At 36.5% G+C, this 16,965-nt stretch overlaps 1 protein-coding gene and 1 non-coding gene across 2 annotated transcripts in view; both read left to right on the top strand.

Moving 5' to 3' along the window:
• The window catches only part of LOC138709491 (rab-like protein 6), a 47,654-nt gene extending 31,476 nt beyond the window's left edge, over positions 1-16,178 (top strand). The window contains exons 9-11 of the mRNA XM_069840297.1: positions 6,380-6,854; positions 11,408-11,649; positions 15,504-16,178. Of these exons, the coding sequence (XP_069696398.1) occupies positions 6,380-6,854; positions 11,408-11,614 (682 nt within the window). The 3' untranslated portion in view covers positions 11,615-11,649; positions 15,504-16,178. The remainder of the gene's footprint in view (positions 1-6,379; positions 6,855-11,407; positions 11,650-15,503) is intronic.
• Positions 13,518-13,589, top strand: TRNAY-GUA (transfer RNA tyrosine (anticodon GUA)). The gene has a single exon. It is a non-coding gene; the product is annotated as a tRNA-Tyr (tRNA).
• Positions 16,179-16,965: the final 787 nt, after the last annotated feature.

Below are 16,965 nucleotides of genomic sequence, written 5' to 3'. Positions count from 1 at the left end.
TGAAAATGTCCATGCCAAATGTCCAGATTTCAAAATGTCCATAGTTCTACCATGTCCATTTCACTCTGATGTTCAGAATCAAAATGCCCACTACACCATATAATGTCCACTATATCCATTGTTCATGGTAGTTATAGTAACTTATGTAACATTTTCAAGTGCAATGGATAGACAAGCTGAAATCCATTGTTCGTGGTAGTTATAGTAACCTGTGTAAAATTTTATTGTCAAGTGCAATGGATATCCCAGCTGAAATCTTGAATTCACAAAAGGGCAAGCTTTTCCTTAGTTATCCTGAATACTTGTACCACCATCACGACTACAACAGAGGTAGAACAAAAATTTACTGGAGGTGTAGCGAAAGAAAAATTTGTGATGCTTCTATGATTTCCGGCAGCAATCTTCAATGCTTAAAGAATGAAGAAAATCAAGTATGGATGCAAATCATCGAAGTAAGAGGTGGACACCTACAAATTAAGGAACCTCTAAATAAAACATAAATGTCAGTAAGTGAATTCGTTGTATGGGTGAATATTCTGAAATGGGTAAATGTATGTCCTGGCTGATTTAAGGAGTTTCTTGAAAATGTTGTTGTCTAGTTCCTTGCATTTGGCAATGAAGCCATTAGCAGAAAAATTGAAAATGTAAACTGATTACTTTTGCGTTTAATTAACTAACTCTCACATATGATGAAAGAGTAATGGAACTGAGAAAAATTCTCTCCGGTGCCGGGATTAGAACCCGGGTTTTCAGCTCTACGTGCTGATGCTTTATCCACTAAGCCACACCGGATACAACCCCGGCGTCTGAAAGAATTGTCTCTGATTGAGTTCCAACTCTTGGGTTCCCTCTAGTGGCCACCCTCTGCACTACGTCATAGATGTCTATGAACATAGGACCGAAATTCACACATGTGCTGAGGTGCAGTCGTTATGAGTGACTAGTTGGCCGGGATCCAACGGAATAAGCGCTGTCTTTCGCATATCATATGTGCACCTGAGCACATGTGTGGACTTCGGTCCTATGTTCATAGACATCTATGACGTAGTGCAGAGGGCGGCCACTAGAGGGAACCCAAGAGTTGGAACTCAATCAGAGACAATTCTTTCCGACGCCGGGGTTGTATCCGGTGTGGCTTAGTGGATAAAGCATCAGCACGTAGAGCTGAAAACCCGGGTTCAAATCCCGGCGCCGGAGAGAATTTTTCTCCGTTCCATTACTCTTTCATCGTATGATGACGCAGAATATCTGCATGGAATATCACATGTACTTCGGTACATTGAAATAATATATAAATAACTCTCACATGTTTTAGTTGGAAACAAAGGATAAAAGGATTAATTTTAAAATTTATAATTGAAAAATAACGTCCAAACTTCAAAATGTAACTATGGTCCCTATGTGCCCAACTACAGTTTACTCTGTTTTACTAAGTTTTTCTCGGAATGTTTCGATTTGATTTTATTTCCTCTGCCAAGATTATAAAAATAAATAGTTGAAATACTTATGAAAGACAGGAATTGTTGTTTGTTTAATTCTGAAAGGACACAACTTTAACTTAAACTTTGTCCCCAAAAATTTTGTAACGCCGGTCCCTCGAAATAAAAGAGCTACACAAAAGAGAATTTTGCTTCATGTAGTAAATTTTAACGGTTGGTAGTGATGAGAAGTCAACATGGCGCCAGTTAAAAAACATTTCGTCCATTGTCGTAATTTATTTTATTGAAAAATACAAAAATCATCACTGATGACTGAATGTTATGTTTTCTATTGGTAACACCGGTCCCAGGTGACATTAAATATAGTTTGTATATATTAAACTTTCGTAGTATATGCAAAACATTACAATGTTTGTCGACTAAAAAATCTAACCTCCATGATATTTTTAACGATTTATTTTGTCAGAACTATTACGGAAATTATACTAATTTGTAACAACAATGTCGGTCCCTTTATTGTGGGACGAGGTTTCATTTAACATGCAATTATTAAATACGGGTGTATAAAGTAACTTCGAATATTATTTCATGTGATTGTTTATAGAGAAGAAAAAAAAGTCTGATGAAAGTAGGAAATATGAAAGGGAGAAGATACGCAGGCAGAGGGCAAATATGACTGAAGAGGAGTTGCAGAAAAAAAGGAACTATGGCAAAGAATATAAAAAAAAAAAAAGAAAGAAGATAGCAGATATGACTGATCGTCAAAAAAGAAATGTTCGAAGACAAGTGAAATCTGAAGTACAGAAGTTTAGGAGATACCTTAAACAATGGGCTGTAAGGGAAAGATAATAACAATCCCCTGTTTTTTTTAATTAGAAAATCTCACATAAAAATTTTTTTAAGCTGAACTGATACCAGAATCTTCAATAATAGGAGCAAATGTAAACAATGTGAGAAAAAAGTACACAATTTAATATAATATATTTTTTCCAGTTTTGTTATTCATATTTGTCCATTTCAGAATATTCACCCATATACTGAATGACAGTGTGCCAATAGACAGTATGTGAAATGTCTTGTAGATCAAATTCTGTATGTGAAGAGTCATGTAATCCTAAAATAGACATGAAATTGTCACAGCATTGCAATCACAATCACCATTTTTTAAAAATACTCAACAACAAAATGCACGATGTTCACCTGTCCACGTCATGATGGTAACTGAAATGGCATGGATTGTGCTGCTTGTTGGCGCCATTGTTTAAGTCCTGCCATGGGAAATTGCTTTGAGATGTATCATACAAGAGTGAATTACTGGGAATTATCATGCTAAAAGAAAATGTGAACTGGAGTGTGAAGTAATATTAATGTGTGCAAATGAAAACTGCGAATAATGCTTGAAAACCTGCAACAGATTTTTTTAATCATAATCGTATGTAAAAATGAAATTTTCCTCTACAGAACACATATACGTATATTGGCAAAGGTTACGTTTTGACATTTATAACTTCAAAAATGGAAGAAAATGTTGTTGTTGTTTTCTAATGCCAGGCGTTTGACAATAAAGTCATTTGACCTCTTGCACTCCAATATTTTTCAAAGATATTATCATGACCAGCCACTGAAGCACAGATTTTGAGGTGTTCCGAATCCATTTCTTGGTTTGAGTTGCACAATGGGCAGTTAGGGGACTGATATATTCCTATTCTATGCAGGTGTTTGGCCAAATAATCATGGCTGTTGCCAATCTAAATGCAGCTACAGACGATTTTCGTGGTTAATCGGGAATTAACTGTGGATTATGCTGCAGAGAGTTCCATTTTTTCCCTTGAGATTATGTTATCAAATTTTGTTTGTTGAAGTCTAAGTATGTAGATTTAATAAATCTTTTCACAGAGTAATGCGTAGATTTAGTAACAGGTCTGTAAGTAGCAGTGTTGCCCTTCTTTGCTAATGCATCCGCATTCTCGTTTCCCAGGATTCCACAATGGGATGGTATCCATTGGAAAACAATTCTTTTATTGAGTGATATTAATTGAGAGAGCATTTTAGTTAAGGCTGCAAAAGGGTATCTGTTGGATACAGGGGGGAGAGCCATTAATCTTTCCCATTAAAGGCCTTAAGGAACCAACCTGGAAAAATACCCAATGTCCCATCCCTACCTTACCGTGGTGCAGCTGTTAGTAAGCATAATTTTACAAGGGAGGGGCTACTCATCAATTAGCACTGGTCAGCTTGATGAGTTAATGACTGAATTTGGTATAATTTTCCTCTATTCAATACCTAATTCCCTCTTTACCCTTTCCTTTCCAGTCCTCTGACTGAACTCTTACTTTCTTCGACCCCGACAGTATTAGAGCATTCGAGGCCTAGGGGTTCATTTCCCTTTCCTTCCTCCTCTTTCTACTTTTCTGTTCCTAGTGCTGACCTGCTATGGCACTAAAATCGTCCTCCAGTGGCTTAAGGAGGGAAAGCTGGTAATCAACAAGATCTCCCAGCTAGGTCCAATGGACCCGTCGACCAACAGCAGGTGTGGTCCTCCAGACATTCTGGGGGTTGTGTGTGAATGAAGTAGCCACCAAAACGTTAAAACATGGTGTTCACTTAAATCAGCTACAACTTGCCATTTTCACTCCAATATGAAATGAGTACCATTAAGGTAAAATTATCCGGAGGAAGAAAATGTTAATTTTGTTTTTAATCCCTTAAAACCCTCGAAATTAACATTTTCTTCCATTTTTGAAATTATAAATGTCAGAACTTAACCTTTGCCAATATACATGTGTGTCCTGTAGAGGAAAATTTCCTTTTTGCATATGATTATGATTAACAAAATTTGTTGCAGGTTTTCAAGCATTATTCGCAGTTTTCATTTACACACATTAATAATATTTCTCACTCCAGTTCACGTTTTCCTTTAGCATGATTATTTCAAGACCTCTTCAAGTGATATCTCTATCCAGTGCCTTTGCTTCAGTAAAGTCTCATTTTACAAACCTATGGATCAACAATTGGCTCTTTTCTGACAAAGGAAAAATTTTACAGTCTGTACAAAAGAAACCAAATGACCTGGAAATGTACAAAAACTTGCCCAGACATGTTCAGACATTTTTAACAAGAGCCAGAACAGGTCACATTGTCACTCAATTGTACCTGCACCGATTTCACATTTCTGTCTGTGGTGTAATAATCATGATGAAGATCTGGAACACATTCTTCTATACTGTCCATCCATAAGCCACAAAAGAAGTAAATTAAAATCATCAGTACCAGTTGCAGAAGACACAGTCCTGCAGTATACGAGGTGCATCCAGAAAGTAAGTTTCCCGATTTTTTTTCCCTTGAAAGTAAACGTAATTAGCCATGTCAATTGCGCATGCGTAACAGATCTATGACGTATCAATCATATGCCAGCCAGACAGGTCCCGCCTGGTGCCAGTAGCGTGGCAGCAGTGGTCCAAAATGGAAGCTCTTATTCCTTCTCCCGCCGCCTACGAGGTTCGGTCGGTGATAAAGTTCTTTAATGCACAACACAAAATGCAACGTTTAGGAGCAGCACTGACATTTCTTCAACGGTATCACGATGATGGCGACGAGTTCCTCGACAGGATCATCACAGGCGATGAGACTTGGATTTCGCACTTCACCCCGGAAACCAAGCAGCAGTCAATGCATTGGTGGCATAGTGGATCTCTGGTCAGGACGAAATTCAAACAGACGCTGTCGGTACGGAAAGTGATGTGCACGGTGTTCTGGGACAGGAAGGGCATTCTGCTCATTGACTTCCTTCCAAGAAGTGAAACAGTGCGAAAATTGCGACATGCCATTCAAAACAAGAGGCGTGGAATGCTTACTGCAGGTGTTGTGCTCCTCCAGGACAATGCTCGTCCACATACGGCTCGGCGCACAGCAGCTGTTTTGACGGAATTTGGCTGGGAGTTGTTTGATCTTCCACCCTACAGTCCTGATCTTGCTCCCAGCGATTTTCAAGTTTTCTTGCATCTAAGAAATTCATGTCCTCCGGTGAGTGTTTTGGCAACGACGAAGAGCTGAAGACATCTGTCACACGCTGGTTCCATTCACAGGGGGCAGAGTTCTACGACAGAGGGATACAAAAGTTGATCCCACGATACAAGTGTCTCAATTCTGATGGTGGCTATGTTGAAAAATAGCTGAAACATTGCTGTACCTGTTGCCAATAAATGTTTTCCTGAAAGTGTGTGTTCTTTTTTTAAAAAAATAGGGAAACTTACTTTCTGGATGCGCCTCGTATATTGACTACACCCCAACTCTGGCTACTATAGTCGCGACGCTGTTATTCCCGGCATGACTCCACCTCTTTGCTTACGTCTTAGGAAGTGAAGGCTCTATAAAGTCTAGGTAGGTAGTATCGTTCGCCATTTTTGTTCTTTCGTTGCCGAGCTACCAGACGAATGTATTTGCTTCACTGTTAAACATTATCATATTGTAGCTCCTATGATAATAAATCAAACGCACTGTAATTGAGCAAATAATTGAGCGGAAAATAACGTCCTCGTGTGATTTCTGCGAACGCCAACAAAAGAACCAAAATGGCGGGCGATTATATTAAGTATTTATCGAGCCATAGGAAAGTCATTACATCATCAATAGCGAATAACACGACACACACGTTTAAATGTAGCTGACCTGCAACGTGATTGGCTGCCAGAAATAAAGAGCGACTGGACTATAGCAATAGGCATCTATAATGAACACCGATCAAAATACCCCTCAATTCTCGTGAAAAACAATAACTGAATAGACTACAGTGGACTATAGTGGACTTTATGTTGTCAGCAAACAGCTGGATACATTAAGAAGATTGATTGATTGATTGATTGGTTGATTGATCGATCGATCGATCTTAAGGCTTAACCTTTTATGTCTTTTTAAAACATGAATGTGATCTATGCTTACAGTGACACAGAAACTGGCAATCCCTTAGTTGCTGGTTTTCAAGATGATCTTGATCCAGAGGATGCTCTAGCAAATATGACTAATAATTCCATCAACGATGAAGATGCAACAGATGCACTAAAGAAAAGAGAATCTCTGTCCAGCTTAGAAAATGAAATAATAAGCGAAAACACAAAGACGTCAGGAAATGAAGATCTTCATCTAAATAGTGAAGTAGCTGAAATTACTGCAGATGCGTTGGATACTTGGTTAAGTACCGACAGCAAGTGGAGGAGGAGTCCAGAAGGAGGTGAAGACAGCAATCACAGCAATAGCATTGTGAGAGAGGACGAGGAAGAAGAGGAAGAAAACAGTGCAAGTCTAGCATCCTCTAGTGTGCATCTAGAACTGCTGGAGCCAAAGCAGATGCAGCAGAGCTCTGGAAGTTCCAGTCCTGTTGTTCCTAGAGATAAAAAAAAGAACAGACATAAAGAGAAGGTAAGAACATATTGTCAATTAATACAAGAGGGTGGAAGTGCATTATATAGCGAAATTTATAAACTTGTACTTGCTATTTGGGAAAAGGAAATTGTACCAGAACAATGGAAGGAGTCCATAATTGTGCCTATTTTTAAAAAGGGGGACAAAACCAACTGTGGTAACTTTCGAGGAATATCACGTTTCTTGACGTCGTACAAAATTTTGTCCAATATTCTTTTGAGAAGATTAACTCCGTACGTAGATGAAATTATTGGGGATCATCAGTGCGGTTTTCGGCGTAATAGATCGACTATTGATCAGATTTTTTGTATTCGACAGATAATGGAGAAAAAATGGGAGTATAAGGGTACAGTACATCAGTTATTCATAGATTTCAAAAAGGCATATGACTCGGTTAAGAGGGAAGTATTATATGATATTCTTATTGAATTTGGTATTCCCAAGAAACTAGTTCGATTAATTAAAATGTGTCTCAGTGAAACATACAGCAGAGTCCGCATAGGTCAGTTTCTATCTGATGCTTTTCCAATTCACTGCGGGCTAAAGCAGGGAGATGCACTATCACCTTTACTTTTTAACTTCGCGCTTGAATATGCCATTAGGAAAGTTCAGGATAACAGGCAGGGTTTGGAATTGAACGGGTTACATCAGCTTCTTGTCTATGCGGATGACGTGAATATGTTAGGAGAAAATACACAAACGATTAGGGAAAACACGGAAATTTTACTTGAAGCAAGTAGAGTGATCGGTTTGGAAGTAAATCCCGAAAAGACAAAGTATATGATTATGTCTCGTGACCAGAATATTGTACGAAATGGAAATATAAAAATTGGAGATTTATCCTTCGAAGAGGTGGAAAAATTCAAATATCTTGGAGCAACAGTAACAAATATAAATGACACTCGGGAGGAAATTAAACGCAGAATAAATATGGGAAATGCGTGTTATTATTCGGTTGAGAAGCTCTTATCATCCAGTCTGCTGTCCAAAAATCTGAAAGTTAGAATTTATAAAACAGTTATATTACCGGTTGTTCTGTATGGTTGTGAAACTTGGACTCTCACTCTGAGAGAGGAACATAGGTTCAGGGTGTTTGAGAATAAGGTGCTTAGGAAAATATTTGGGGCTAAGTGGGATGAAGTTACAGGAGAATGGAGAAAGTTACACAACACAGAACTGCACGCATTGTATTCTTCACCTGACATAATTAGGAACATTAAATCCAGACGTTTGAGATGGGCAGGGCATGTAGCACGTATGGGCGAATCCAGAAATGCATGTAGAGTGTTAGTTGGGAGACCGGAGGGAAAAAAGACCTTTAGGGAGGCCGAGACGTAGATGGGAGGATAATATTAAAATGGATTTGAGGGAGGTGGGGTATGATGATAGAGACTGGATTAATCTTGCACAGGATAGGGACCGCTGGCGGGCTTATGTGAGAGCAGCAATGAACCTGCGGGTTCCTTAAGAGCCATTTGTAAGTAAGTAAGTAAGTAAGTAAGTAATAACATATTGTCGCTACGCCTCCAAAATCCGCTCTGTGTTTTTAAAAAGATTTTGCAGGATAAAGATAAAAACATTGTCATTTTTAATTCCCTTGATTTTCAAATCTACTTTCAATATAATTTCATCATTTTATTTGTAATGATTGAAATTATGTCGAAAGTATCTTTGAAAATCAAAGAAATTAAAAGTGACAATGATTTTATTTTTCTCTTGCAAAATCTTTTTAAAAACACAGAGCGGGTTTTGGAGGCACGGCAATGGTAATTTTAGAGACACTTCTTCCATTTTAAATTAAATTGTGAAGTGTAAATAATATATTTATTTATTTATGGCTTGAGGCTTTCCCAGTGTTTGATGTAGAATGAGTCTTCTCAGGTTCTCAGCCAGGTGAGTTGGAGATTTGCTTCCAAGCTTTCGACGGCTAGCTCTGCCATCTTCTTCAGGGAATGAAGTGATGTGGGACCATGTCTAGCCGGTATATATGCAATAGTAGGGCTTCACATTGCGGGCCAATCAGGAGCTAGTTCCTAGTCCTAACCGCAAGGTGCATTCTGGTTGGTGGAAGCGGTAACCAATCAGGAGCTAGTTGGACAAGACTGGGACTTGGTTATCAAGGAAGCCATCGAAATCCAGCTAGATGGCAATAATTTCAACAGAGACGGGGGTCTACAGCTGAGTACGGCATGGAAACCTGCCATAAATAAATTTCTAAATTATAGACATCAGCTCAAAGAATTCTGAGTGACCACAAGGGTCCTGAATACAATAAACATGTACAATAATGGGATGTGATACATTAAAGAAAAAAGAAAGTTAATTGTTGAAGGCAAATATAAGTTGATTAATTGAAATAGAGATGATGATGTAATATTTGAAGAGAATCCTTGATAATACAATACGCTTAGACCACCAGCACACGGCAGACAGTCAGGACCAGCAACTAGCTCCTGATTGGATAGCGCTTCCACCAACCAGAATGCACCTGGTGGTCGGGACTAGGAACTAGCTCCTGATTGGCCCACAGCGGGAAGCCCTACTATTGCATATATACCGGCTAGACATGGTCCCATATCACTTCATTCCCTGAAGAAGATGGCAGAGCTAGCCATCGAAAGCTTGGAAGGAAATCTCCAACTCACCTGGCTGAGAACCCGAGAAGAGTTATTCTATATTTATTTATTTGTTTATTTATTGATTTATTTTTTACATTTTATTGACTATGTTCCACATATTAGTATGCTTCTTAAAGTTCAATTAACTTAATTGTATATTAATAACTTTCTTTTGTTCAGAATATTTTTACTCCACAAAAATGAGCGTTCTTTTCCTCCATTTTCATACCAGAGAAACCATTATCTTGCATTACTGAATCCATATATTTTAAATATTGTGGTTAATGGTACATTCCCAGTTTTTGTGAATGATATTTACGTAAATATTTAGATTAATTTATAACCCTTATTTCTTGTATTACTATTCACTTTTCTTCCTTCATAACTAGGGCCTGGAAGTTCATGCCCTAAAAATCTATGAAATATGTATGCAAATATGTTCTTAAAAACTTGAAAATATGTCAATAAATATGCACTATTAAATTAAAAGAATTAATGTCCCTTGGCAGTAGAGAAAACTAGTTAGTATTAATCTTTTCTCACTCCCTCACACGCTCCACAAAACAGTACCCTATTATCTGTAGATATTGTCACCTGAAAACTGCTTCTGTAAATTAGTTAATCTAGCAGTCGAAGTTGGTCTTATTTTCGGCATTTAAAGAACTTTTAACAGATACTTCATATGCCTAACTTAATTTGGTGGCAACCAGTTCATAACATTGTTACGTTACAAGAGTACAACACAACTGCCAGCGACCAGCCAGGTGACAGCTACTCACATACATGGAAGGATGTGAAACAGGATTCACTGCATGACATCATAACATCAATATTACTCCTCGCCACATGACGAGTTGCATCATCACACGCAACGTTACTGCCAATATGATCCAGATGGAATATAATAATATTATTAAAAACTGGTATAACTATTATATTATTAACAATAATTCAATCGTAAAACTCATTAAAATATGCCACATACGAGGGGATCCAGGAAATAACGACCGTTTTGTTGTAATAATCAAAAAAAAAATATTTATTTGAAAAAAAAAACAAAGTCTGTTACATAACTGAAGCTTCCTTTACTTCTCTACATAATCACCACCTACATTTAAACATTTGTCGTATCTGTTCACTAGCTTTAGAATTCCCGTGTTATACTCCTCTGCCGCCAGTTCATTAAGCCAGGTGTTCACTGTCTTCTTCAACTCTTCATCACTTCCAAAACGCGTACCACCCAGAAAGTCTTTCAGCTTAGTGAAAAGGTGAAAAGCGCTAGGAGCAAGGTCTGGACTATAGAGCGGATGATCAAAGATTTCCCAACCGAGTTTCATCGTGGATATTTGTTCGCCCATTGTTGAACATTTCGCACCATTTTCTCACATTTCTTTCATTCAATACAGTATCACCATACACTTCTTTCAATTGCCGGTAAATTTCTGCAGGTTTCAAATGTCGGGCATTCAAAAATCGAATCACTCTCCTCACCTCACAGTCGGAGGGATTATCAATCATGTCGTTCATTTTGAAGTAACACAAAATGCACAATGGCGACTTGTTGCAACCAGTACTCACAACATTATGAGAACACATGTTAAGGAAGCCAGTTGACCTTCAAACAAGGAAGGGGAGTCAGCTGCGCGGCAGGTATGCGCGAACGGTCGTTATTTCCTGGATCCCCCTCGTAGGTACTAAAATATTGAAATATGATGCATTTATCAAAATCAGAAAAATATGCAGTTATATGCACCATAAAATCATGTTCAAATAACTGAAAATTCCATAATTCGTGCATGAACTTCCGGGCCTTATTCATAACTAGCATGCTTTTCGCCTCCAAAACTTCGATTACTTTTAAGAAATATATTATGCACAGTACATAGATCTTGTCTTCAATCTATTCTCATTCATTATAATTATATTTTACAGAGCGAAGAGAAAAGTTCAAAGAAACACAAGAAAAAGAGTAGCAAGGAAAAAGAGTCTAATAAATCACAAATAGAGGAAAAGGAGAAAAAGAAAAAGAGGAAGGCAAGTCGTAAAATTTGTGAAGATGAAAGAGAGCGTGATGAATTGGAAGAATTCCTCAATGGCCCAGGACTAGGGCCTCTTGATACAGCTTATGAGGCTTTCTAGCATATGGTCGTGGTCATCAGCGAATTAAGGAAGAGGTAAGTAAATAGACTCGTTCACTGGAGTGCCACAGTTCGAGTAAGTATAATTCTTCTTCTCTTTTTACATAGGCATAACCGCCTATTAAAGGTGAATCAAGACTTCTCTACTCTCCAGTCGAATCTTTCCGTCTTCTTTTAGGTCGACCTGGGCTTCTTTTTCCTCTTGGAATGTTGTCCCTTGCTATACATAAAATTCTTTCAGCAGACGTCCTGGATACATGGTCATGCCATTCATTCTTTCTTCTTTCTGTCCAATCTGTCATAGGCTGAATCTTACATATTTTCCTTAATACTTTCATTTCAGTTGCAGTAAGTAAAGTTAAAGCAGGAAAATATTCATATTTTTAATACAGTAACAATAACTGCCAGTAGATTTTTCTTACATGAAGCTATGGCAGTTATTTTCGTAAAGAATATTTGAAGAATTGAAAACTTTCCAGAAAAAAAGATGTAACATCAGATTCTTGAAATATATTAGGGCCTATGTAGGTAAAAACAGTAATTTTAAAGCATTCATTTATAACAATAAAGTATTGCGTTCAATGGCTGAATGAACTTGTATAGTGACAGTAAATATCGGCCTAATAAAATATGTTCGTGAAATTATTTTTCTTTCTCTTGAAACACGAATTACAATTTTTTTGGTTACATCCTTATTCCGGTTAAGTCTTCAATTCATGTACAACCATACATCTAGTTAGCTAATTACCTACTGTGAACATTATTAGGCATAACTGTAAATATACTCTTAAAATATATTTGTCTAAATTAAGAGTGAATCAAATTTTGGTAAAAATTCCTTCAGAATTAAGTGATGATCTGATAATACATTCTGACTGCTGTTAAAAAAAAAAAAACGTAAAGGTATCCCCGTAACATGCCATGAAGGCACTTGGGGGGGCATGGTGGTAGAGCCCCATGCTTTCCATGTCCTCGGCACTAGAATGAGGTGGTGTGGTCGGCACCACGCTCTGACCGCCTTTTACCCCCGGGAAAGACACTGATGTTAAATGTTTTCTCATTTTAAGAATGCTTCATGTCACATGTCTGTGATGTTGAAAAAAATTCCTGATTAAGAGTGGATGTGAAGCATTCTTCTTTCAAAATAGTGTTTTAGTGTGACTCAGATCGTTTTTCTGTTTCGTGCTTTAGGCACGTGATAGTTTTCATGCTAAGTCATTAATATTTGCAGATGACACAAGTATAGCAATTCTTCTCAAAATATGTGACTGGTTCTCAGCCAATAAATTAGTATTAAATTGTAACAAAACCAACATAATCCAATTTAAATCCTGCCCAAATTCAACTCGCAAATTTCAAGTGCAATAATTAATAACAGGTCCCTAATAGAAACAACAACAACCACCAAATTTCTTGGCTTACAAATCATCTCGATAATGTGTTAGATTGGAAAAAAATCATATTAAAGAAATTACCCTTAAACTAAATTCAGTTTGATGAAAGAGTGATGGAACGGAGAAAAATTCTCTCCGGCGCCAGGATTTGAACCCGGGTTTTCAGCTCTATGTGCTGATGCTTTATCCACTAAGCCGGAGAGAATTTTTCTCCGTTCCATCACTCTTTCATCATATGATGACGCAGAATATCTGCATGGAAATATCATATGTACTTCGGTACATCAAAATATATATGATATGCGTAATAAATCACTTTGTGATTTAAGACGGCGCCTATACCGTCGGATCCCGGCCAATCAGTCACTCATTCGAGTGCACCTCAACACATGTATGGACTTCGGTCCTGCGTTCATAGACATCTATGACGTAGTGCAGAGGGCGGCCACTAGAGGGAACCCAAGAGATGGAGCTTAATCTGAGACGATTCTAACCGGCGTCGGGGTTGTATCCGGCGTGGCTTAGTGGAAAAAGCATCAGCATGTAGAGCTGAAAACCCGGGTTCAAATCCCGGCGCTGGAGAGAATTTTTCTCCGTTCCATCACTCTTTCATCATATGATGACGCAGAATATCTACATGGAAATATCATGTGTACTTCGGTACATCAAAATATATATATATATATATATATATATATATATATATCAAATATATAAATTCAGTTTGTTTTGCTAACGTCCACTTAGTAATGAATTCGGAAATAATATTCTGGGGAAATTCTGCAGATAGTAACAGTATATTCCTACTATAAAAAAGAGTCATTAGAATAATAGTAGGTTTCAAATCTAGGGAATCGTGTAGGACCATTTTAAAAAAACTACAAATAATGCCCATGGCTTGTCACTATATTTTTTTATTAATAAACTCCCTTGTATGTAATCGTGAAAACTTTGTAACTAATTCAACAGTTCATAGCATAAAGGTACGATCACACGTCGCTACTTTTGCAGCGCTGCAGTACAAAAAACTGCGCAACTCTTATACTGTGAACAATGGTGCAACCCGAAAAGTAGCGGCTGCCGAACCTGCTGCCCGCTACTTTTCCATGCTGCGCGCAGCTTAGAAGTAGCGACGTGTGAACAGGGTTCTCAGGGTTGCAGCCGCAGCATTTTTTATATCGGTGTTGTTGAAACTTTTGCTGCGGTTGCAACCAGTGTTACCACCCAAATGTGTCAATGATACTTTTATTGTTTGGATATATTTTAATGTTAAATGTGATGAAAATAAATTATTTGTAACAGTTATTAAATACACAACACAGTCTGAGCATAATTGGTGACGATATAATTCATTTTTTAAATTTTCCGTAGCGTAGTTCCAAACAGGAGGGTTGGTTATCATTTAAGTATAAAGGCGTTTTTAAAAGCTTTATAGTAAAAATAATGTCAATTTCTGAATACTAGAAACGACAGAAAAGCAAATAATAGATAAGGAAGCTTTCGCATGAGTTTCTTAATAATGCGAACATAACCACAAAATGTATATTGAGAAGTCAACACGGAGATGGAAACCTGCAGCATGACTGCGGCTGCAAAAGTAGCGCCTTGTGTGTGAACAGACTCGCAACCTTCAGTTGCAACTTTTGCAGCACTCGGGTTGTGCAGCACGAAAAGTAGCGTGCAGTGCGCTACTTTTGGCTTACGTGTGAACACGGCACGCAACTTTTGCAGCTGCAGTATAAAAGTAGCGCTGCAAAAGTAGCGACGTGTGACCGTACCTTAAGTACTCATAAAAAGTGACTTTCATACTCTTAAAACAAGTGTGTTATAATTATGGCAGTAAACATTTTTAATAACTTCCTTGTGGATATAAAAAATCAAACTCAAAACATAAAATAATTTAGGATCAAATTAAAGAAGTACCTAATTTCTCACGCCTTCTATTCTGTAGGTGAATTTATGACATTCAACAACACTTTCTGTCTTGTATTAAGTATTGTTACTAAACCTTTTGTGTTGTACTAGTAGACTATATTGTAAAACTCTTCTGCATATATATTTCAACTAGACTGTGACTATAATTAAGACTTTTTAGTACAATTAAGATTTTTTTTAAATGTTCCATATTCTAGCTGTGAGGATGTATGAATAATAAAGTTCCCTTAATTTAATTTAGATACGAAATCCGGTTGTAAAATTTATAGGTTCATAATTTTGATTCGTCTTACTTGTTAAGTTGTATAACTTGTGTATAAGTAAGAGTGTTAAGAATAATTTATTTTTATATAACTTTGTAGAAAGTATAGTACTTTTCAATATATTGAGTAATGCATATTACAGTATATTCTGTTGTTAATTTCTTCTGTAACACAATATTTAGTGATCATTGTGATTGCAAAATACTGAAAATCGTTGTCATCAAATAATTACTGAACATATTAGTATAACATAATTTACCTAGAGAATTTTCTAACAAATGTTCATAATTTCTTACAGATCCAGAAGACTTGTTGATGGCCAGGAAGTGTAGATGAGGCTTTCAGCAACTACCTAATTGGATAAAATCTTACTCTGTTATTTCCAAATTTTTGTAACATAAATACTTGTAAATATGCCTGGTACTTTGTTTTACAATTATTTGTGAACATACATTATATAATTTTATAAATGCTCTGATATCTTTGTTAATACGTAACTTCCTATTGCTGTTTGAGTCTAAAGTTTAAATATTGTACAATAACGTTTGTTTACATATAATACTTGGGAGTCACAAACTTGTTGCTTTGAGATGAATGATAAATAACCAGCATTGAGAAAGCATTTTATAACTTAATATTTTAAAGTATTCTAAATATTTTTATGCATTCAATTGTCAATTATTGACCACTATGTTTCAGTGCCTATTTCATGAATTGTTAATGTGTTTTGCTCATCTAATTGGTGAATACATTGACAAAGAAAAAAAGTAAGTTAAACAAGACTTGAAATGACCTTCAATCAAGGAACTTGTGATTATCCTACCTAAAGCGTGACGATTTCTTTTTTTAACAGACAGTTCGATTAATTCATCCGCCATTAAATCTTTCACTTACCACATTATTATTAGAATAGGATTGTCAATGTCTGGTCTACAAACACTTGTTAAAAATAAATATTTTAACTGTCTTAAAAGTGTTATTTATTCCTATAAAACCTTTTTGCTTGTTGTGGCATGGTGAATTACTGCTATTCGTATGATGGAACAAGAATCAGATTGTGATTTATCACATGCTTTAATTTTACATGTGTGTGAATGAGACAAAGAAACAATAAGAGAGAGAATATGTGTGCATGCATGAGAGGAAGTGATGCACTGGTAACTGGAGAAAAATATGAAAGTAATAGATATTGTCAGGTTAAACATAATGAAAAAAAAAAAATGTGATTAATATGGTGCAGTTAAGAAAATCATTTCTCAACTAATACACAGATGACATAATGTCTAAAAGAAAACTATTAAGGTGGCATTAACAAGCACAATATTTTTTTGCCTCCGTTGACAAAAAAAATTGTATCTCTGAGTAGATAGATCCAATTTAAATGAAATTTGGCATGCTTATTATACACATTTGTAAGCAGCTACTGCACAAATTTCAATATTTTATGTCGAATCAAGTAATTCTGTACAACTGGTTTTTTTATTGGCTTTTTTTTTAACGAAAAGCTTTTACTTGTGCGTGCGTGTGTGTGTTTTTTTCTGCTATTGCCTGATATACTTGAGCTTACGGTTAGTGAAGAGAAGTGCAGATTATACAATTTCATTTATACCACTCAGAAGGCCTTAATTAAGGATATGCTAATTTTAAATAAAATCTTTTATTTATAAGTATAATTTTATAGTCATCTTCTAAGATTTTATTTTATAATTGATAATCAATGGTACTTAATTATTACATTTTATTTTTATAGCAATATTGAT

Source organism: Periplaneta americana, chromosome 11 (genome assembly GCF_040183065.1).
Source record: "Periplaneta americana isolate PAMFEO1 chromosome 11, P.americana_PAMFEO1_priV1, whole genome shotgun sequence".
NCBI classification, from domain to species: domain Eukaryota; kingdom Metazoa; phylum Arthropoda; class Insecta; order Blattodea; family Blattidae; genus Periplaneta; species Periplaneta americana.
This window is presented reverse-complemented; position numbering and strand designations above follow the sequence as displayed.